Consider the following 24,575-nt stretch of genomic DNA (forward strand, 5'->3'; position numbering starts at 1 on the left):
GCTGAAAAAAATTGAATGAATACAGATAAGAATATCAATTGAAGGTAACTCTAATGCCACCTCTGTCAACAGCACTTGCAGGTACATTTGAACGATACTCAAGGGACTGTAAAGTCCATAGTAATCAATGGAACAGAGATTGCACTCAACCAAAGCTTCTACTTTTATAAAGGATGGATAGGAAACAATGCAGAATCATACAACAGGTCATCTGGTGCTTATTTATTCCGACCAAATGGATCTGATGCTCTAACAGTGTCCGAAACTGCAACGGTAAAAATATACAAAGGTTAGTAATAATGAGTAACTTGCAGAATGTAAATGCACAATTTAAGAATTTTGTGTGGAGTTTAATTTACAAATATCTAAAAATTTCATAAATACATAGTTAAATACAAAATGAACACACATGCAGTAGTCACATTACTTTACTCATGGCTTAGAATCAAGCATGTAAAGCATTATTTTAGAAAGTTGTTAACATCATAGTCATCCAAAACTTTTTTATGCACGCACAATGTAAAAGTAAGTTTTCATTTTCATTTCATCCAACATGTTCCAACACTTTCATTAAAAACATATAGTTTTGAGATTATGAATGGTAGACTTCTTCCTTATACACTCCATCATACTTAAATTAATTTGTTAATTAATATTAAGATATCATGTTATCAATTATTTATTTAATACTGATTTTCATCTTTGCAGGTGATCTTGTAGAAGAAATACATCAAACCTTCAATGACTGGGTTAGTCAAGTTATCAGGGTTCACAAGGATGAAAAGCACATCGAATTTGAGTGGCTGGTTGGGCCTATTCCTACAGAGTATGTATTTCTCTGGCGTTGAATACCAAAGAAATTTATTGTAATGTGAATTATATATAACAAATTCTTTTTTCTACTTACAGGGATGGAATAGGAAAAGAAATAATTTCACGTTTTAATACAGATCTGTTTAATGATGAAACATTTTACACGGATTCAAATGGCCGGGAAATGCTACAAAGGCGAGTCAATTATCGACCTACATGGAATTATTCTGTAGAGGAGCCTGTCTCAGGGAATTACTATCCCATCACATCCAAGATAGTAATAAGAGATGATAGTAAAGGCTTAGAAATGGCTATTCTGAATGACAGAGCACAAGGCGGTTCCAGCCTCCAAAATGGTGAAATTGAAATAATGGTAAGCTGTAAGAAAAGAAATTTTTAAACTAAAAGAAATTAATTTTGTCAGTCATAACCTGAAAGCACTAATTTTTATTTCCTTATCTAATTTTAAAAAATTAAGGGCAAAACGAATACCTTTTGACCTTCAGTTCATCACTGTACACTGCTGCCTCCACTTGCATTTACATTTACTGATGGAACTTGAGGTGTAGATTATTTATTACTATCCTACTTGTAAATATTACATCTGTTATTAGTAGGGGAAGGTGCCATTAAAATGAGATACCATGAGGGAAAAATTCTACTGTTTTTACAATTTTTTAATTATAAGTTTCATGTTTTTGTAAGTTAACATTACAAACTATTAACTGAACTATGTTTCTTTAAAGAAAATTATATTACACTTTATATGATTATTACAGTGTATTATTAGAAAACTTACAGAGTCATCTCATGAGAGTCATTGGGCAAACTGACATACTCTTATATCTTGTATAGATATCAACTTTTATTTGAAAACATTACATGTAAACATCAGAAAAGTGTGGGTTATCAAATTATAGTTAGGCTATTAAACACTCATCATTTCTTTGATTAAATTATGTAGGCATTTACGTGCCTCCAATGTTTGCTTGTTGAATCAATTGCCAGTTTCATTCCTCTTGGATAACTCAGATGCCAATTTCATTACACCACTCAACATAAGTCAACATAGTCTGGATTCAAGTTCTTTAATGTGCTGTAATAGCTCAGTTTCTAGTTATGCTGGAAACATTTGCTAGAACAACTTAAACCTTTATTAACTCCAAAAAGTAGTTTATTCTTGCCTTGTACTCTCCTTAAAGTAGCCTCTGAACACTAAACATTTTTTAGGCATTCTGCCAACTCATTTCCTTGTTATCAGCATCAATAACCTTCTGCATGCTCTTTGAATTCTATGACTGGAGGTTAATAATTCTGTTATAGTTGGCATCATTATTTAGGAAATAACATTAAAATAATAATAATAATGAACAATATTTTAATTTACCATAAATCAAAAGGAATGGAATGACAGGAAGCATAAATCGTGTTTGCCAGTGAAATGACATACCTATGCCATTTTACCTCCTTCATGGTAAGTCATTTTATTTGCTTACAGCATTCCATGTACAAGGTCGCTGCTCATAAAAACCAGACTCTATATACCCAGAAATATGCTTAAAATGATTGCAAAGTGTTTACTCACCTTCTATGTTAAAAGAATTAAAACCAAATTATCCAGCTGCAGTATTCCACAGAAGAACAATTGACACAACTTCTAAAACCTGATGTGTATGGATTCTTCTCATCTAAGCAAATAGCCTTGCCATTTTTGTGTGATACTGTCATCATTAAAAAAAAGAAAGAAAGAAAGAAAATGGTACCATAAAGTGCTGCCTTTTGTGGCATTAAAAAGACACATGAAGTGTGTCATTTAACCAGACTATGTCATTGTACGACACATTCCCCTTCATGACATATTTTCTGATGAATCTGATGTTTTGTTTTACAATAAGTATAAGACTGACACACAAAAGACTGTACAATATTCTCAGATAATTCACTAAAATAATATTTTAATTTCTGGAAGAGAAGGTAATGCCTTTAAATGCTTGTATAATGGGATCATCCATTATTGCTGTGATTTTCACATATCAGCTGAACTGAGCAGTGGACATCCATTCCACACTGTTTCATTCTCATTGTGTCCTCAGTTAAGCCATTAAAGGAAATCAGCACAATTCCAAAATCAAATGAACAACTATTTTGCAATTTGTAAGCTGTCTCTTTAGTGCATGATCTATAGTTTCCAGTAAATGTTAATTAAAAAGCATAACAAATTCTTTACCAATATGTGAGATAACACTTTATTTAATTTCATAACCACATGCAGAGATATTCCCTGATATTTCTGTGAAGTCACTGGTTTCAAGTGTTTATTGTTCTTGATCCAAAACCTACTAAATTTTAGTTTTGGTTTTTGAAACATATTACTATATCATACACCAAAGAGTGAAAATTTAAGAAATAATATAAATGAAGATTAACTTTTATTACAACCAACTTGAAATTTTCAGAGATATTAGACAGATCATTCTAAATAAACAATAAAAACACACATATAATGTAATTTCCCTTTCTAGCTGTAACAAAATTCTCATGCAGAATAGACAATATCACATAGTTTTGATGAGATGTTCTGCAGAGTTGCTGAGCCTCCTGCATTACATTGTTCACTTTGTGCAGTTTGCCATTTTCTTGGGACTGTTGAATATTGGTTTTTGGAAGTTTCATGGAGCTTCATTCTGCCCTTGTTGAGCAATGTAAACTCCTCCGCTTGAGACAGTCCACTTGGAAAGTCGATTGTCTTCACTAAATAGGAATGCCTCCTTCATATTTTATGCCTTGTAAGAATGTGGTGGACTGCAGTTCTCCTTCATTTGTCCATATCTGTGTAATTCATTGATCAATACATTATTTCATTTGTTCATTTACGGAAGATATGGTGTCCAGTGATGAATATCCTGATCAACACATCATTTCACTTGTTTATTTCCAGAAGATACGGTGTCCATTGATGAACATCATTGGAATCCAATAATTGAAAGTATGCATTGATGATTTCTGTATTGTTCCTTTTCTGGGTAGTTGTGAGCTAACTGAAACTCTTTGTATCTAGCTCCAGGAAAATTCCTGAGCACTAAGTATACAAAAGCTATGACTTTTGGTTCTAAATTATGATCATAGTTATTTTATAATACCCATCTTTATGATAAGATGACTGTTGCTTGAATTGTGTTATCGCAATGACACAAATTTTGTACAACTATCTTGCTAGGTAAAATTTCATGCACTGTAGCTTTAGTAAAATATCATCAAATGCTTTCATGCTGAAGATTGGAAATATGGATCATAATTCATTTCTAGTGTGAACTTCAAATCAGTCTCAAAATTCTAAAAATGTTTGTATGTTCATACGAGGCAACATCCCTCATTCTCAATCTGTACTCAATTTTTATGATGAGGTGGCAAGGTCTTAGAAGAATAAAGACTAGGTCAAAAACATATGTGAATTCAATCAAGAACAACAACTGTTCACAACATCCATCACTGCACATCAGAGGTATAAAAATATATCACTACACATCAGAGGTATAAAATTATAAACAGCTACCATTTGACATCAGTGCAGTGACATAATTCTTTCAAAAACAAAGTTCAGAGATTGTTAGATGTCATGTGTAATTAATTTTTATCACATTCCAGTGTATGTAACAACCATTGAGTAACAAGTTATTCAATTACACCACTTTCTATAAAGTTTGTCAAAATCAGGAAGCACTAAATATTTCTGTCACCCACTCCACATGATTGTGAGTCAGCCAAGACAGCTGACTCTCCAAATGCATTGCACCATGCTACTACTCATGATTTACTATAGTTGACCTTGAGTCTCTCAAATTTTGACTGTTGGGCAAGACACAAAATAAATGAACATTTCTTACAGAGTAAATTATTAAGAGTAGACGCTTTAGTTCTCCACCTTGGTAACTGAGTGGTCAACTTAGATGGCTGCTATGTGAGGGATCCAGGTTTGATTCCTGAAACTGACAAGGAATTTTGCTTGGTGGAGAACTGGTACAAAGTGTACTCAGCCTTGCGATGCCTCTTGAGGAGCTACTTGAATGCAGTGTAGCAGCTTCAAGATATGGAAATTTGGCAAAAAGGCTGGGAGTGTGGTGGTGACCAGTGTCTTCCTGCTTTTTACAAACTTTACAGAAAGTGGTGTAATTTAATAACTTGGTACTCAGTGGCTGCTACATTCACCAGAATCTCATAAAAATTAACTATGCACACCCTCCAAGAATCTGTGAAATTTGTTTTTGAAACAAATCCCACCCATTAGCAGTGTAGATGTTTTGAACAGTTGTTGTTCTTGACTGCCACTCAGTAGTTTTTGTCCATTTTTCTGAAGCATTTTGATTTACAAAGTTACTCCAAAATATTTTCAGCTGTTGCCTCTGGGTTAACTTCATGTTGATTGTATTTATTGACTCTCACATAGCCCACACACATACAAATACTTTCATTTACTACAGGAAGCAATACAGATCTTAAGCACCATTCCATTGGTTCCTGGATTGGATCACTGACTTCAAGAGATAAAAATTTGATTTAAAGCTCTCGGGCATCAAGCTGGGTGGTAGTGTTAAGATATCATGACATTTCAATGAATGTCATACACATTATCTTCTGGTGAAGCATCGATATTTGCAGATGTGCCAATATTTATATTAGTGGTGCACATCCTCCACCTAACTGCAAGCAGCTGGGTCTGGTAGGGGGTGGGGGTGCAGTGATGGGTGGTCTGGCTTTGCTTGAATCTCTGTATGAATGTGTTGGATGCGTTTTGCATGTTGAGCAGCACTGGTTGCACTCTTATTGTATTGCAGCTAATGTGGCATTCCACACTGAACTAAGTTCATAAACTTCATCCTTATTGATGAGGTTCTTTCTATGGATTCATTGATAATGATGTCACAGTAGCTTGTTTCTCAGCACTGCAAATTGGTGATCTTGATTTTAGAAGTGTGATCTTCATTTATGCTCTTTTCTACCATTGCAGATTCCTCTGTTTGTCCCAGTCTTATACACCTGATGTGTTCCTCACAGCATTTTAATATACAGTACTGTGTTTGCCCAGTCTGCATTCACATAGGATGCTGTATGTCCCTGCCAGTTTTGGTGGGTCTGTCACAGAGCAGCACCTTAGGCAGCAGTTGGATGATGGTTTTGATGATGCATTCACAAAGCAGCCTTGCCTTGCAATTTTGGCTGAAAGCAGCCTCCAAGTAAGGAAGGAACGCTAGTCTCTTGCCTCCTTCACCTTCTTACATGTTTTCTGCATATTTTCTTGAAGGCTATCTAATCTGTGATACACTATATCCATAAATACCTATATCCATAAATAAAGGCCTGCATGCATTTTCTCTCTATACCTTGCATAGTGTGGTGTAAAATCTGACTTCTTCTTTATTAGTACATTCAAGAAAGGGGACATGCTTTCTCCTCTACTTCCATTGTGAATGCAGCATTTGTATGAATGCTGTTAAGGTGGTCGAGAAACTTGTTCGCACCTGTCTCCCATGTTCCCACACCACAAATGCATCATCAGCACAGTCAAAGAAGTGTTTGTGGTTTTTAATGGGCAGTTTGAAGTGCCACATCCTCAAAACAGTCCATGTAGAGATTTGAAATCCTAGGTGCCAGTAGGGATCCCATGGCACCATGATCAAATTGTTTACAAAACTCCCTGTGGTATTCGAAAAAGGTGGCAGTCAGTGTATGCATGCTTAAAAAGGCTAACGATTTGCAGCTCAAAGTATTGAGCTAAGAGCGACAAGGAGCCTTGGAGAGGTATTTTCCTGAAGAGTGATATAACATTGAAGTTCATAAGCAGCTCATCCCTCTGCAGTCACGTACCACACAGAACTTTCACAGAATCAGCCAGGTTTTTTTTACAAAGGTGACTGCAGTGTCTCACAAGAGATTCTAGAAGTGTAGCAAGATGTCTGGTGGACCCACAATTGTGTGAGTTAATGGCACTGAGGACTGGCCACTGAGGCACCCTTCCTTGTGGATTTTTGGAAGTCCATAAAGGTGTGGTACAGCTGGCACCTGAGGATACAGTCATTTCTTCACTTTCTCTGGTAATTCAGAGCCCCTCAACACAGCAACATTGTCCTGGTCATGGTCATGGTTGTGTCCTACTTGAGCTTCTTGTAGGCTGAGTCTTATAGTGGAACATCAATTTTGTTATAGTAGCCATTGGTACACATTAGCATCATCACATTCCTTTGTCTGCAGGTAGGACTATCCTACATCTATGTCAATGGTCCGCAAACCACCTGACAGTTTGTGGTGAAGGGTACTTCTGGTACCACTGTCTGTTCCCCCCTCCCCATCATCCCTGCTCCATTCATAAATGGCATGGGGAAAGAATAATTGTAGTAAACCTCTCTAAACTCTAATTTCTCAAATGTTCTCATTGTAGTCACTTTGGGAGATGTATGTCAGAGGAAGTAATGTGTTGTCCAACTCTTCCTGGAATGTACTTTCTCAGAATTTCATTAGGAAACCACTCCATGATGCACACTGCTTTTCTTGTAGCATCTGACGCTGGAGTTTGTTGAGCATATCTGTAAAGCACTTGCATTGACTATATGACCTTGTGATGAAACAGACTGCTGTTTGTTGGATCTTCTCTCTCTCTCTCTCTCTCTCTCTCTCTCTCTCTCTCTCTCTCTCTCTCTCTTCTATTAATCATACCTGGTAGGTGCCCCATTGTGGTGAGTAATATTCAAGGATCATCTGGACATGTGTTTTGTAAAGTCACTTATTTTGTATATCAGTTACATTTCCTTAATACTCTTCCTACGAATCTCAATCTAGCATCTGCTTTTCCTACTACTTGTTTCATATCATCACTGTTTCCAGGAATTTATCACTGACGGTGTAGTTGCACAGTTATGTATTTCTTCTCCTGTGTGCATGCAGTGTGCTACATATATTTACATTCAGTATCAATTGCCAGTCCCTGCACCATTCGTCAATCATATGAAGATCCTTTTTTAAATCACTACAGTCTTCTGCCGTTGCTGCCTTCTAATAGACAACTGCATCATCTGTGAATAGCTTTCTGAAGCTTCTGACATTTCCTATTAGATCATTTATATATTCTGTAACAGTAATGGTCCTATCAGACATTGTTGGGGTATTCCTGAAAGTACCTTTACAGCTTACAATTTTGATGAAACAGACTGCTGTTTGTTGGATCTTCTATCTCTCTCTCTCTCTCCCTCTCTCTTCTATTAACCATACCTGGTAGGGGTCCCATGGTGGTGAGTAATATTCAAGAATCAGCTGGACATGTGTTTTGTAAAGCCACTTATTTTGTGGATCAATTACATTTCCTTAATACTCTTCCTATGCATTTCAACCTAGCATCTGCTTTTCCTAGTACTTGTTTTATATCATCATTCCCCTTACAGTTGCTCTAGATGGCTACTCCCACATATTTTACAGCAGATACTGTTTCCAGCAATTTGTCACTGATGGTGTAGTTGTACTGTAGTGGATTTCTTTTACTGTGCTCATGCAGTATGCTACATATATTTACATTCATTGTCAACTGCCAGTCCCTGCACCATTTGTCAACCATCTGAAAGACCTTTTTAATGCCTTCTAGTAGACAACTGCATCATCTGTGAATAGCTTTCTGGAGTTTCTGAGATTTTCTATTAGATCATTTGTATATTATGTAAGCAGTAATGGTCCTATCACACATCGTTGGGTATTCCTCAAAGTACCTTTACATCTGCCAATTTTGTTCCATTAAGAACAACATGTTTAGTTCTCTCTGCAAGAAAGTCTTGAATCTAGCTGCATATCTGGTCCCATACTCAATAATCTCACATTTTTCCTCTAAATGGCAGTGCAGGATGGTGTCAAGTGCCTTCCTGAGGTCTAAGAACACAGCATCACCCTGAGTGCTGATGTCTACAGAACTATGGCTATCATGGAGGAACAGAGTAAGCCGAGTTTTGCAAGATCCCTGTTTGCAAAATCTGTGTTGATTTTTGTATAGGAGATTTTGCTCTCAAAAATTATCATAATATGTGAGCATCAAGTATACTGCACAATTCTACAACAGCAGTATAGGCCTATGCATCTGTCTTCTTGCAAACAGGCATGACTGCATTTTCTTCCAGTTGCTATGTACTCTTTGTTCCTCCAATAATCTATGATAAGCTACTGGTAGTAGGGGGGAAAGTTCTTTCGCATAATCTCTGCAGAATTTTACAGATATTTCATCTAGTCCTGATGCCTTTCCACTACTATGCAATTGTAGCTGTTTTTCTATTCTACGACAACTTATCTCAATATCTTCCACTCCAATGTTCATACGAGGGACCATATTATGATATTCGATGATGAAACAATTTCAGAAGACTGAATTGAGTATTTTGGCCTTCACTTTGTCATCTTCCATTTTGCTGCCACTGTGGTCACTGAGTGACTGAATAATGATTTTGATCCATGTACTGACTTTACCTAAGCCCAAATGATTTACAGTTTTTAGTTGAATTGGCTGGCAATATTTTACTTACAAACTCATTGTACACTTCTCTCATTGCATTGCATATAGAGCATGTCTTACCTTTTAAGAGAGACCCAACAATTCTCCACTGAATAATGGAGGTCAAGAAATTTGCATCCAGTACCATCACAGAATCATCTGAGCCTCTGGCTTAGACCTTCTACTCTGTTTCAAATTAGAGGACTGTGAACTAATCTGAGTATGATGCTACAAGCAGTGAGTATGGCCTGCACCCCACATGTGATGATAGCTACCTTCATCTTAGCCATCCACTGAACACAAGCAGCAAGCATTGTTCATAACAACATAGTTAAGATTTGTAGCCAGTTATTCCCAGCGAACTTGTGTACTCGTCAACCACCAGCAGAGCCTCCTCCATGATTCAGATGAGAGTGCCCTTGCCCCCCCCCCCCCCCTCTCCGATCCCCTCCCCAACATGGCCCCCGAGCAAACATACCAAGTCCACTCTGGCATTCTTTCCCAACCTGAGTATCTCCATAATGCATGTAATTTTGGAGCTCCCAATGACAAGCACTTTTCTTGTCTGGGCAATGTCAACATCATCTCTCAGTGATCAGAGACCCTCCCATTCCACCACAGTCAGGTTTGATTTCAGAAGACCGAACTTGTCAATAACCCTGCAGATTTCCTCATCTAATCTTCCCTGCTTCTTTCTTTAGAAAGCCTTGAATTCGTTTCTCTGTGCCACTAATAATATCTCATTTCAGTATGGATATCAGGATATGTGCAGAGTTCAGCCCTTTTGTGATGGCCTAAATGGTAGCTGAATCCAGTTCTTTCTCAGTAAAGTTTACAACAGCTCCCACATTACTCATCTCTCTATTCATAGTCTAAGTCCCAATAACCTACTGAATTTGCTGAGCTGTTGTACAGCAGTACACTGTTTCTGTACTTTACTGTTGGAATAAGAGCTGCAGTCTGCTTTCTCCTAAGTGCGTGCTGGTACTGTCCCTGCAATCTGTAATGGGATGTAACAGAGTACAGAGCATTCTTTACCAACTTTTTCTGTGTGAAGTGAATGTGCCCCATTATGATAGCTATGCCCATCCATTGTAATGTCTGGTCTGTTTTCTTTGATTTCACCTGGTGCTGTAGTTGTGAAAACAGTGGCAGTATGTTCTCAAATCATTGACACTGTTGATGGAAAGCCAATGTGCTTAGTTATTTTGCTTTCCTGATGCATTCTTTCTGCAGCTATCAGAAGATGCAGAGCATCCCCTCACCTTAGAGGTGCCATGAGTGTGAATGTAGACTTTCCCAAAATTTTCTATTGATGGACAGCTCTCTGGTTCTCAGCCAGGAGGTAGCATTACGATATCTCATCGTTTTGACAAGCACCATACTCAACAATTTCTGTCTAAGTGTCAAGATTTGTGGATGTCTCAATGCTTATGCTAGTGGTGCACCCTCTCCACCTGGCTGCACACAGCTTGGTCCTGTCTGGCTGGCAGGCATGGAGATGGTGGTGCAGTAGTGGGGGTGCCAGGTGGGCTGGCAGCTGTGCTCCAATCTCTGTATGGGCATTCTTGATGCATCTTGTGAGCTGTGCAGTGCTGCGAGTGCTCTTGTTGTATTGCATTTAACACAGGATTCCAAATCACACTAAGTTGGTAATCTTTGTACTTGTTGACAAGGTTCTCAGGGATTTGTATTTCTGTTTTCTTAATAATGGTGTCCCAATTGCTTAGCATTGCAACTTTGTTTTCTCGAAGTCAAAAATGTGATCTTCATTTGTTCTAGTCCCTGTCACTGCTGATTTCTCTGTGCATCCCATTCCTACACACCTAATGCGTTACCCATAACATTTGCAAAATACAGTGCTGTGTTTGTCCGATGCACTGGCAACCATATTTATATATGATGCAATGTACCCATGGTGCATTCAGCTTTGTTGGGTCTTTCACAGAGCAGAGCACAGATTAGAATGGGGTAGAAAAAAAGAAAAGATGCAGAAAATTGGGAAGACAAAGAGGGAGAGAAGAGACTCACTTCAGTTTCTTACTTGGGACTGCTTTCAGCCAAAAGTGAAAAGGTTGCTGGAAAATGCAACATCAAAATCTTCTTCCAGCAACTGCCTAAGATGAAAGAGTTCCCTGGTTCTGCAAAAGATCCATCAAAACTGTACTTTCACCTTGGAGTTTCCACAGAGTTGTCCATTGTGATGCTGTATGCAGAATGAGGATTTGACTGAGAACACTGTGTAGTGCCATTCCTGTGAACAGTGGTATTGTTGTTTGCATCACTGTCCTCTTGGAATTAATTGTATGGGGTCACTGAGATCACAGATGATGCTAGGTAGGGTCCTCTTATATCCGATGATTCTATATTTGCATGACAGTCATGACCAATACAAGCAGAAATATCACAGAACAATAAAGTGCAGTCTTGATAGTCCACAATCCTGCAGCTGCTGAGTTCTAACATGTGCTGGTACACATTTCTCCTTCTTACATGCTGTGTAATATAATCTTATCATAAACAACCAAAATTCAAACAGAAGTTCTGAATGAAGAACCCTCTGCATACTATTTCCTAATATACATGATGTTACTCCTGCCTGCATTGTGTGATTGTCCTGAAATGTTAAACATTTGCATATTCAAGCAGGTAGTAAGTACCCCTTATGCCAATCGGTATTTGTTGTGTGCTACCTTCATCATAGTGCAATTTTAATTGTTGGTAATAGACAAAGAGGCAGTAATGCCAAGAGGAACTTGAAACATTGTGGACCAAACAGGAGCATGTAGACAAACTGTGCTCAAGTTTGACAGGGTATTTGACCAAGAATTTGATAGACAGCTAATGGAAAAGCTTATGATGAGTGGCACACTCCGTGGCATATAGAGTCTGTTAAGAAACTTCTACTGAAACAGTGGCTATTGAACAACAGGAATAAAACAAAGAACATAGTAGTTGTATATAGGAAGTTGCTACATGAAACATTTTATACAGTCAAAAGAGTAATACAGAATCCTCCAATGACTAACACTGCAGAATCCTTTTGAAAGATCACTCACAAAATGGCAAGAAATTCTTGTCAGATGCAACAGCTGTTAGTGCCACCAAAGGTAATATACAAACACTCATGAGTGACATATGAACTGAAATTGAGGGTAGCTGAACAAAAGCAGAGATGATGAACTCTGTTTTCAAATGTTTCCTTCCCCAGTTTAATTTCCACACCACTGGAAAGATGAGTGATATACATATTAGTGTTGGTGGCAATGAGAAATAGCTGAATTTGCAAATATTTATAAGGTTCCAGGACCAGATGGAATCCATATCAGACTCTATACAGAATTTGTGGCTTAGTTAGCCTCTCTTTCACTGATAATGTGGTGTAGATGTCTCAAAAGAGAACTACCCCCATAGTTTGGAAGGAAGCAGGGGTCACATTCACATACAATTACTATCCAACATCATTGAAATTCATCTGTTGTAGAATCTTAAAATATATTATGAACTCAAATACAATGTGATTTGTCAAAGAGAATGATCTCCTCATGTCAACTAGAATGGATTTAGAAAACGTTGGTCATGTGAAACCCAAATAGCATTTTTTGTATGTGACATCCAAAACTCATATGGAAAGATATATGTGTTTGTTCTTTCCGTGTGCTATACGAGATTGGAATAACAGAGAATTTTAAAGGTGACTTTATGAACCCTCTGCCAGGCACTTAAAAGTGATTTGCAGAGTATGTAGATGTAGATGTGGAAAAAGCCACTAATCATGGCAGTCAGGTGGTTGCAGCATTTCTTGATTTTCATAAAGCATTTGATTCAGTACTACACAACCACTTATTAATGAAAGTATAATCACGTTGGGGTATCAAACAAAATTTGTGACTGGACTGAACATTTCTTGACAGGGAGGACATAGCCTGTTACCTTGGATGGAGAGTCATTTTCAGATTAGACGTAACTTCATGTGTACCCCAGGGAAATGTGATAAGACACTTGCAGTTCATTTTGAATATTAATGATGTAACAGACCATATTAATAGTAACCTCAGACGTTTAGTAGATGGCACAGTTATTTATAACAAAATGCTATCTGAAAGAAAGTTGTGTAAATATCCAGCAAGTTCTTCATTATTTTTCACTGTGGTGCAAATTTTGACAACTTGCTTTAATTGTTCAAAAATGTAATTTTGTGCAGGCTGTAAAATGCAAGATATTGTAATCTGTGACTATAAGGTCACTATACAACAAATGAAATTAGTCAACTCATACAAACACCTGGCTGTGACTTGTGAGGTCACGACATGTATTGTTCACATAGGTTCAATTGAAGGTGAAATATATGACATACTTTGGTACATTGGTAGGATACTAGGAAAATGGAGTCAGTCTCAGCAATAATTTGCTTACAAACTGTAAGGAACCAGTATTAAGTGAGGAATCTAGGACTATGCTACTGCCGCCTGCATATCACTCACAGATTTCAAAACAGTCTACTGGGGCAGTTGTAACATATTAATTCCATTGCTTAATGAATAAAATACTATGCTTTTATAATAGCCTAACAGAGGTAAAAATGTAGTAGTAAACTGTGATAATCTCAGAAATTTCCATTAAACTCAGTGGATAAAATTAATGGTTAATAGACAGAAAAAATGATATGTTTTACTTTGTTCTTGATAGATGATTTCACCTATAGTATTTCACATAGACAGTTCATCTTTGTCATGTAGAAATGCCACAGTGAAAACTGTATCAGCTACCTTGCTACTTTAAACGTGTAATCAAATTAGTAAATTTTTTTACTATCATTTTTACATGCAGAGAAATCATTACACTATAACAGAGGATGAAAGACCTTTTTCAAAGTAATATCTTCCATCCAACTTTTATTATTTTCCTCTGGAAGCTGTGCAAACACAAATAGTATATAGAATTAGCAGTATAAAGATAGTTAATTGTTAATGCAGCTTAGATAATTATTTTCTGATTGCTACTGCTCTCTGTTAATGAATACATTACTTATTACTTATATGTGAATGTTTTATTTCATAATGCAATCTGTGTTCTCAGTGATTTAATAAGTTAATACATTTAATATTTGTCTGAATATCTTACAACATAAAAGTAAAATTAGTTAAATATTTGATTGCCATGTAAAAATTTAAAGGTACATTGTGAATCATCCACAACACTTTTAGAAATGATGCACTGACTAGAAGTTTTTTATTCTTGTTGTTTAACCAGTTTACTTGGATTTGTTACTGTGACTTTCATCTACTGAACTCATCTGCAATGATAACTTCATTTATTTTGGACCTTTTAAGGTGAATCACGCTTGAAATACTATCATTATGAATCATCTATTTTTTATGTTGTCCTGTAAGAATAGCTTACTACACACTCTAAATGCAATACAGGTCCATCGTAGGCTGCTTAGTGATGATGGAATGGGAGTTGGCGAAGCATTAGTTGAACCGGCATTTGGCAAGGGTATAGTTGCGAGGGGTAAACACTGGCTACTGGCTGGCAGCATAACAGGTAATGGTGGACAGAGCCTGGCAGCTCAAGAACGTAAATTGGCGCAGAAGAAGCTCTTATCTCCATGGGTTCTTCTCGGTGATGCTAGCAACACTTTATTCGCAGACTGGGCTAATTCACATGTATCTCAGGTCTGTATAAAATAAGTTTCTTTGTGTACATTTAACACATACTTTATGATAGTTTATCATTATTTACAGGGTGTTTACAACATAAGTCTCATTTCTTTACAGGAGATAGTACTGGTCACAATTGGATAGAAGTCACAACAAACACACACCCCAAAACAAAAACAAAAAAAAGAAAAAGTGCTTGTCAAGTTAAGAGCCACTCTCTGTGATTACCATATATTCGTTGACACTCCAAGAGGTGCTCATTGTGGACACCTACCACTTAATTCATACATGTACTTCAGCCTTCCTCCTCAAAGAATCATGAACTCATGTGAACATACCTGGCTACCCTCAGATTTGGTCACATGCACAGGAAACATGCTCCTGTAATGTGTGCACATTGTTGATGGGTGTGTAACATACCAGTGCCTTTAAATGACTCCATAGCCACAAAACTACAGGGGTAAGGTCAGGTGAAAGGGGAGGCCCTGTTGCTTGACCTTCTTGACCAATCCACCACCCAATAGAAGTTTTTGTTGGGTGATTTCATACAACATATGAAAGAGTGGGCCTCAAACCCCATCATGCATAAATCACATCCTTCAATTTTTTGCAAGAGTAGAATCCTCCAACATTTGGTAATTTGTCACACACAGATTGGTGATAAAGAGCACCTGTTAACATGTCTGTCATCCACAATTCCTGGTCACACACACTGACACTAAAGCACAGCTGATGACTTGACACCAAGATCACCTGAGGCATTGCAGCTTCTTCCTGCATGTGGTTATTGTGATAATACAGGGTGATTATAATTAAAGTTAAACTTTCAAAATAACACCACTGGTCAGAATGACATCAAATTGCAACGGAATATTATCTGAGAATGGGGAAAATGTTGGCAGAAGAAAAAAAATAGTGTGAAAATTGATCAACAGATGGTGCTGTATGTGTCAGAATACATAAATGAAAACACCTGTCATGTGCACGACCCATTTAAGTTGGTATAAACACGTTTGATTTTCGTCCTTTCGTGTCTGCGATGTTCACCATGACAGTCTCAACCCAGGATCGCACTCTGCTTATAAAGCTGTATTACAAGAATGATGACTGTGCGCATGTTGCTCTGAAGAAGTTCCAGACACTGGAGGGTTTGAAAAAAAGAGTTGGTCTGATGACTGCGTAGGTCTGGAGAAAATGATTCGGAAAGACAGTTTCTTTTGGTGTGCAACCTGGTAGAGGGAGGAAACGAACTGATTTGACGTCAGTGGAAGCAGTGGCCACAGCAATGCAGGAGGAGATGAGTGGTGATGTGCAAATGTGTAGTGCACAGAGAATTGCCCAAACATTGGACATATCCTTGACCGCAGTGCGTAAAATCCTACGAAACATCCTTCTTTGTATCCATTCAAAATTACCCATCTGCACAAGCTGCTTCCTGTTGACCTGCCAGCAAGAGAGACCTTTTCTTTACAATTCCTTGCTCACATGGAAGTGGACAATGATGGACCATGGAAGATTCTGTGGACAGACGAAGCCCACTTCCTTCTAACAGGATACGTCAGTACACAGAATTGTCGAATATGGACAACGGAAAATCCACACACAAATCAACCAGTACCACTTAATACTGAAAAGGTCACTGTGTGGTACAGGTTTACTGCATCATTTATCATAGGGCCATATTTTTTCGAAGAGACAGGTGCTTCTGGTTCTGTTACCTGTATCGTCACTATGAGTGTCTTTTCCACAACCACATTTCCAGCTCTCCAACAGTGTGGATGGTGAATGGGATCATTTTTGTGCAAGATGACGGACCTGCACACATTGTAAATCCAGTTAAGCAGCTGCTGAAGCATCATTTCAGAAAGCTAGAATTATCAGCCGCCATTTCCCTACGGCCTGGCTGTCCTGATCACCCGATCTTAATCTGTGTGACTTCTGGCTGTGGGGCTATCTGAAAGATGTTGTGTTCAGTATTCCGACTGCAAACTTAGCTGCATTGAAGGCACGCATTGCAGAACACATTCTGAATGTGACCCAAGAAACACTTTGATCAGTTGTGGAACATGCTGTTTCTCAATTTCAACTTGTTGCAGAAAATGGTGGACAGCATATTGAACATATTTCGTGCCAGTCACACAGAAATTAATAATCTGATTTGTTTTTGATTGATGTTTTTTATGTAGTTTTTGGCCTCAGGACAACTGAAAACTGATCTGATTGATGCTTTTTATCCAGTTTTTGGCCTCCAGATAATTAAAAACTGATTTTCCCATCTGATGTGAAATGACCTTACCATGGTGGATGGGCTTACGTAACTAACAGCATCACACCTGTACACCCCATGCACACTGAGTAGTACAGTTTGTTTAACATCAAACATACACCTTAGGCATTGTTGTATGATTCATTTGTCATCTGTAGTTGACCATTATTAAATTATGATGCTTACAGCACCATCTATTGCTACATTTTGTAACTATTTATTTTTCTTCTGCCATACATCTTCCCCATTCTCCGATGATACTCCGTTGCATTTGGACATCATTCTGACCAGTGGTTTTATTTCTACAGTGGTTTGAAACTTTAATTATAATCACCCTGTATATTAACCTACTCTGTGTGAATCTCACCTCATCCAGAAATAAAATGTAAGCTGAAAACTGTGCATCTTCAGCCCTCTGTTTTCAAATCCATAGGTAGAACTGTAATCTGTCATGGTCACTCTGTGACCTGCTTTGCACATGCTGTAAGTGATGTTTTTAACTCCTAGTGCTGAACTGTACACACAAAAGTGTGGTTTATGAGTTCAAAGCTACAATTTTGCACACTCTTGTTTTAGGTTCATTGCAACACTTGCTTCTCCATATCCAGCATGCAGTGTGTGTGAGGTCTACCATAATCCCTTGCCACTGTTTTGAACGATCCCATGTGTGGAAGTCACTGAAACAACCAGTTGCTTTTTTCTTCCAGATGGAATGCGGCACTGAGGGTGTTGTTTGATGTATGTGACATACACCTGTTCAGTGATACCACTGGTTAAACAATTAATAGAATACCTTGTCTGCCATTTCCTTTGTGGAATGATAGGACCCCATTTCACAACTTATGTTCTTCACTCTTTACAGAACCACTTATCTTTTTGTTCCAGCCAACCTCAAAACTATACACACAGAGTAGTTGAGGTAAGAGACAGCTGTACATGATATGTCTGATAACCACATCACAGTAAAAACCAATAAGGAATCGGGAATGAGCATTAAAAGGAAAACACCATACACCAATACCAATGAGTATCATATGTTCATGACGAAAGTAAAATGGGCCATATCCCATAAGTGCTTTTTCTGGGCATTCATCTCTCTATTTAAAAAACAGTCATAGGTTACACAACATTCTTTATTAAGAATGAAGCATTTCACCTGGATAGAGCATCATCAGGTTATCTCAAAATATAAGGGGAGGATGTCATTACAATTAATCTGGTATGGTCCTATCCTGGACTACTGTAACAGCAAAATGAGCTTCAAACACCAACTGGATAAAATTACACAGAGAAAAGTAATATAATTCCATTAAAAAATCAGAAATTTCCTGCCAAAAAGCACATGTCAAAGAAGGGATGACACCGAATAAAACATATTAAAAGGCAACCTATAACGGAGGAAATATTAAAAATTAATAAATAAAAGCACCAGGATCAGGCATGAGTAGAGAATGAAGGAGAAACCAAAAAATGCATATTACCTAATGGAGGCAATGATAGGCATACAGCCCAGAACAGAACCTCTTATGCAAACTGTAAACACAGCTGTACACTAGAACGATGCCTGAGGCCCCATCCATATTCACATATTGCAAAAAATAGGAGTTTAAGCCAATTATTAGGCTAATAGTAATGACAGGTGCCATGCAGCACTGTAATCAGGTGTACAGTGTGATAATGGCATAAAATTCAAATAGTAATGGACAAATTGAGAAATACATAAAATCATAATAGGGCATATGGGAACCTACAAAATGCATGACTTTCTAGACTGAAGGCTATGTACAGAGACATAGAAAATCCTTATGCTCAAAAGTAGTGTAAAAGAATAATGAAGTAAAAAACATAGACCAATAAAATAAAGATTAGACACAAACATAAGGCTAAAAGTTAGCAATGCTAAAGAGGTCAAACACAATTGCATACACATGACAATTAATAAAGGCCCTGGCAGTTTTCAGATAATTTGATGGTGCCCTACTCAGGTGAAAAGTATCATTCTTGAATTAATAAGGAACATTATGCAACCTACGGCTGTTTTTTGAATAACAGCAATAATAAGGTTACTATACCAGCATGCCAAAATGGGGCAGAATAATTTGTCTCTCTCTCTCTCTGTCTCTCTCCTCTCTCTCTCTCTTCTGTCTCTCTCCTCTCTCTCTCTCTTCTCTCTCTCTCTCCGTGTGTACGTGTGTGTGTGTGTGTGTGTGTGTGTGTGTGTGTGTGTTTAGCACAGAAGCTGCCAAAGGTAAGAGCAGACATCACCAGCAGCAGTTTCTCTTGTACACAGTTTAGTGTTTTTCCTATGTACTTCTGCGAAGATATGAGTGATATCTGTGTATGTATCTGGATTGATTTTTAGTGTTTAATAACATTTGGTAAGTGTTTGAATTTTTTTCTTGCATGATCTGGTGTCTAATTAACAGTAGTTGTTTATATTTCTGTTTTAGTACTGTTATTTATTTTGCTGTGAGAGCTTATGCACTTTAAATCTGTAATGCAGGGCGAGAACTTTGTAGAACAGATTTCTGTTCTTTTTTTTAAATTTTTTATCCGTATTTTGTATGCACCACAACCAGTAGTGCGACATTTGGATAATTTTATCTTTTGCTCTGGTCTGTTTATTCTTTCTCAACTACTCCTGACTGATTTTGTTAGTACATTATTTTTTGATGATTCTGTACAGTTTATACACAGCATGAAATGGATAGGGACTGTTCTTGTTATGTGCAGACACAGCAAGAAATGTCCACTGCATGAAAAAAACTTGAAACCACATATGCAACGGTTGATAGACTTCAGGTTGATATTTGAAGCTGCAGCAATGGAAAGAGCTGCAACCCTGGAAACTCCACTGTTACTGTGTCATCCTGTGCAGAACATCTGAGCAGTTTGTTCTCACACAGGGAGGAGTGGTGTATACCTCTGAGTGGAAGGTGGAAGTGAGAATTGGCCAGACAGCTGCCCCCTTACACTTTATCAACAGGTATGAATAACACATCTGAGCCAGCACAGGATGCATCTTTTGGGGCAGTGGCTAATTTACCTGCAAAGACCAGACAAGCCCGTAGAGTGGGTTTGCTGGTACACAAACTCCATTATTAGGTGGGTGATGGAGCACTTCAGGAAAACAGCAGGACAGTCAAGAAAGAAGGCCAGTGTGCACACTGTATGTTTGCTGTGTTTGCTGAGAACTCTCCTCTGAGATGTGGAGGAAGCTCTGCCAGTGGCTACTGAATGCATTGTGTACCACTAGCTGAAAATCAGAGCTCATGCTGGCATGCATGCACTTGCCACCTGGGTAGTGAGGCCATCCTTGTTTCCTTTAGGTGGTTGGTTTGGTTGGTGAAGGCAGCTATCATCACACACAGGGTGCAGCCGCAGCTCAATATTTGCAGCATCCTAACCAGAGTCAATGGCAGTCCTCTGCTTTGGAGCTTAGTGGAAGGTGTGACCCGGACACTCAAGTGATGCTCTGGCTATCTTGGATGTGAAATTTTCGTTTTGGAGTACCTCTTGCGGATTCTACAGCCGCTATCAATAGCTCAGGCATGCTCTACACAAGGGAAGCAGCTGCTTGGGTAGATTTGAACTTGTGATGTGCACGTGAGAGTTTCTTAGGTTAGAGGAACACTTCCTTAGGATCAGTGATGAATTTCCTGCCAAAATCAATGAAAGGTCAGCCACAGATCTCAGAGAACTTTTGTTGCTGTAGATTGGGAATAGGGAACATTTATGTGATGTTAGTAATCTACAGGAGCATCAATGGTAAGGTCTCAGAATTAGTATTGCTTATTAAAAATAATAATGTCCAGATGGTATTAGAAACAGAAAGTTGCTTGAAACCAGAAGTGAAAAGCTACAGTAAATTCAGATTGTAGTAGATATCACAAGAATAGGTTAGAGGTAAATTGTGGCAGTGTTTCATTGCTATAAGGAACTGATAATATCTACAAGTTTAATAGATTCTGAATGTGTAATAATCTCTGGGTGAAGTTAAATGTCATAGTTGAATCAAGTGTGGTAATTGGAAGCCATCTATAGAACAGGAGAGTTATACAATAAAATTTTGTTGTCAGAGACAGGAGTTCATGCAAGGTAGTTGTGAATGTCTTGTTTGAAAATTACTTCAACCAAATGGTTCAAGAAGTTGAGAGGGCAAAACCTTAGGCTTCCTAGCAGCAAACAGACCCAAAGTTTTCAGTTCAGTGAACATAGAAGAGGGCCATCAATAAACACTTCCGGGCTAAGTTGCCGTGGTCGATCTGTAAAACTTCTTCTCCCTGACGTTTCGTTCTCAACTACGGAGAACATCTTCGGAGGTGAGTCAACGACTGGCTGCTAGGAGCTGGGGCCGCCGCTTATATGGATATCGTAGAGGGCGCCACCGCACGTCACATGGCGTCGATGTGCAGCTATCTCTGGCTATCGTCTGTTCTCTCGATTGCAGGCAATCGATTGTCACGTGATTGATGCAACGTTGACCACCATATCTTATCCAATTTTAATCCTTCTTCTTTACGATTAAAATTGTATTGATGTTTGTGGATTTCAATTGCCTCTCTATACATACGTGTATAATAATGCGACATCCTCGCTAGCACGCTTGTTTCACCAAATTTAATTTCGTGATCTCCATCCTTAAAAACATGTTCCGCTACTGCCGATTTGTCGATATGTCCCAAGCGACAGTTTCTTTTGTGCTCCGTCAACCGTGTATTGATGCTTCTTTTTGTAGTTCCTATGTAAACCCTGCCACAACTGCACGGAATTTTATATACCCCTGGGGTGGCTAGGGGGTGACGAGCATCTTTTGTTGATCTTAGGCATTCACTAATTTTCTTAGAAGGTCTGAAAATGGTCTCTACGTGAAACTTGGCTAGTACTTTCCCAATGCGATCCGTGATATTATGGATGAACGGAAGAAATACTTTTCCAGCTGATGGTTGTTGCTCTCTCCTATTTTTAGGCATTTTTCTATTTGGGTGAAGTGCTCGGTTAATCTCGTTTTTCGTATAACCATTTTTTGCAAAGGCCATTCGTAAATGATTTAGTTCTTCTTGTAAGTAGCCTGGTTCACAAATATTATTGGCCCTATCCACTAATGTTTTTATGACCCCCCTCTTTTGCCTAGGGTGGTGGTTTGAGTTCTTATGGAGGTAGCGATCAGTATGTGTACCTTTCCTGTAGACGTTATGGCCTAAGGTCCCATCCGCCCGTTTGATAACTGATACATCCAAGAAGTTAAGTTGTCCGTTCTTCTCCTTCTCCATAGTAAATTTAATCTTTGGGTTGATGCTATTTAAGTGTACCAGGAAATCATTCAAGTCTTCTTCCTCATGATTCCATATTACAGAGGTATCATCCACATACCGATACCACTTCGAGGGGCTTTTTTTGGCCGACTGCAGTGCTTGATGTTCAAAATATTCCATGAATAAATTCGCAATTGCGGGACTTAGGGGGCTTCCCATGGCTACCCCATCGATCTGTTCATAAAATTCGCCATTGTACTGAAAATAGGTCGAGGATAGACAGTGTTGGAACAAGGCTACTACATCAGTAGGGAACATATCGGCTATATGGGAGGGAGCTTCATCAATTGGAACCATCGTGAACAAAGACACTATATCAAAACTGACAAGGATGTCATTAGGACTGACAGTAATTTCCCTCAATTTCTCAATGAAATGTAGAGAGTTTTTAATATGACTTTCAGTTTTGCCTATGTAAGGTTGTAACAAAGAGGCAAGGTGTCTGGCTAGTTCTTGGGTAGGAGCTCCAATTGCGCTGACTATTGGTCTCAAAGGAACATCAGGCTTATGTATCTTTGGTAATCCACATAATCTCGGAGGATAAGCCTCCGTTTTACAAAGATACTTTTTAACTTCTGTAGGAATGGAATACTGTTTTATCAGACGATTGGTGGCATTCAGCACATTTGTTGTGGGATCCTTTTTCAACTTCTTGTATGCGCTGGGTTCCAGGAGATCACTGATCTTCTTGTGATAATCCTCAGTATTCATTAAAACAGTAACATTTCCCTTGTCAGCGGCAACTATAATAACATTCTTGTCTGCATTGATCTCTCGCAATGCCTTCCTTTCCCCTTGAGACAGATTGCTACTGGGTGGCTTAGCTCTGCGTAATATCCTGGAGGTTTCCATTCTAATTTCGTCAGCAGAATATGATGGTAACTGACGAATTCCTGCCTCTATATTAGCAATAATGTCCTCCATAGGAATCTTGGATGGAGTTATTGCAAAATTCCCTCCTTTAGACAGAACAGAAAGTTCTTCCTTAGACAATTCTTTTTCTGATAAATTAATAACCGTTTGGGAATTGTTTGGAATCGATGTTTCCTGTCGACCCTCTTGTAGACGATCAACTTAGCCCGGAAGTGTTTATTGATGAAGACGCCGGCCGTGAAAGCCTACACGGAATGAATAGAAGAGGGCGTTACTGATCGTAATGCTGTGATAGCATGAATGACTTTGAATGGTAGAAGGAACGTTAAGAAAGTTAGAAAAATGCCATTAATCATTGCTGATTCTTGTGCCTTTTAGGAATAGTTTTCCACCCCTAGGGCAAGAGGGAATCCCCAACCTCTGACTGCCCTGCTGCCCTCTTTGATAAGGACATTGGCAAAACGAGGATGGCCCCTAGTACTGGAAGTCTTTGTACACCATTGTTGATGATTTTTATTCAAAACTTAAGCAATGGTTTTGACTTTATCAGGGACCAAGGACAAGTTGACTACAAGTCAGAGATGTTTCCATGGTTCACAACCAAGGATCCTAAAATCTTCAGTCTTCAATTACAATATCTCAGGGGTGTTTTATTCTAAACAGATAATATTTTTTTAAAGATTTTAATGGTAAACCAATTTCTATTTGTTTAATTCTTTTTAAATTACATAAAACCACTGTAACATAAAGCCGCTGTACACTGAGGTGACAGAAGTCATGGGATAATGATACACACATGTACAGATGGCAGTAGTATTGTGTACACAAGGTATAAAAGGGCACTGCATTGGCGGAGCTTACATTTGTACTCAGATGAATCATGTGAATAGGTTCCAATGTGAGACAAATGACAAACGTATCCTTTAGGACACAGTGGTAAAATCTGGCATCAGTGTGCTGTGGCAGAAAATGACCAACATAAATGACTTTGCTCAAGCACGACATTGCCTGCAGCACCTCTCCTGAACTCATGACCATATCATCTGGACTCTAGATGACTGGGATACCATCACCTGGACAGCTGAGTCACAATTTCAGTTATTAAGAGCTGATGGTAGGGTTCAAGT

General features: G+C 38.4%; 1 protein-coding gene across 1 annotated transcript in view; it reads left to right on the plus strand.

The window, feature by feature from the left end:
- The window catches only part of LOC126199194 (lysosomal alpha-mannosidase-like), a 90,511-nt gene that overhangs the window by 53,165 nt on the left and 12,771 nt on the right, over positions 1 to 24,575 (plus strand). Inside the window, exons 12-15 of the mRNA XM_049935977.1 lie at positions 73 to 289; positions 709 to 826; positions 910 to 1,186; positions 14,758 to 15,009. Of these exons, the coding sequence (XP_049791934.1) occupies positions 73 to 289; positions 709 to 826; positions 910 to 1,186; positions 14,758 to 15,009 (864 nt within the window). The remainder of the gene's footprint in view (positions 1 to 72; positions 290 to 708; positions 827 to 909; positions 1,187 to 14,757; positions 15,010 to 24,575) is intronic.

This window comes from Schistocerca nitens, chromosome 1 (assembly GCF_023898315.1).
Source record: "Schistocerca nitens isolate TAMUIC-IGC-003100 chromosome 1, iqSchNite1.1, whole genome shotgun sequence".
NCBI lineage: Eukaryota > Metazoa > Arthropoda > Insecta > Orthoptera > Acrididae > Schistocerca > Schistocerca nitens.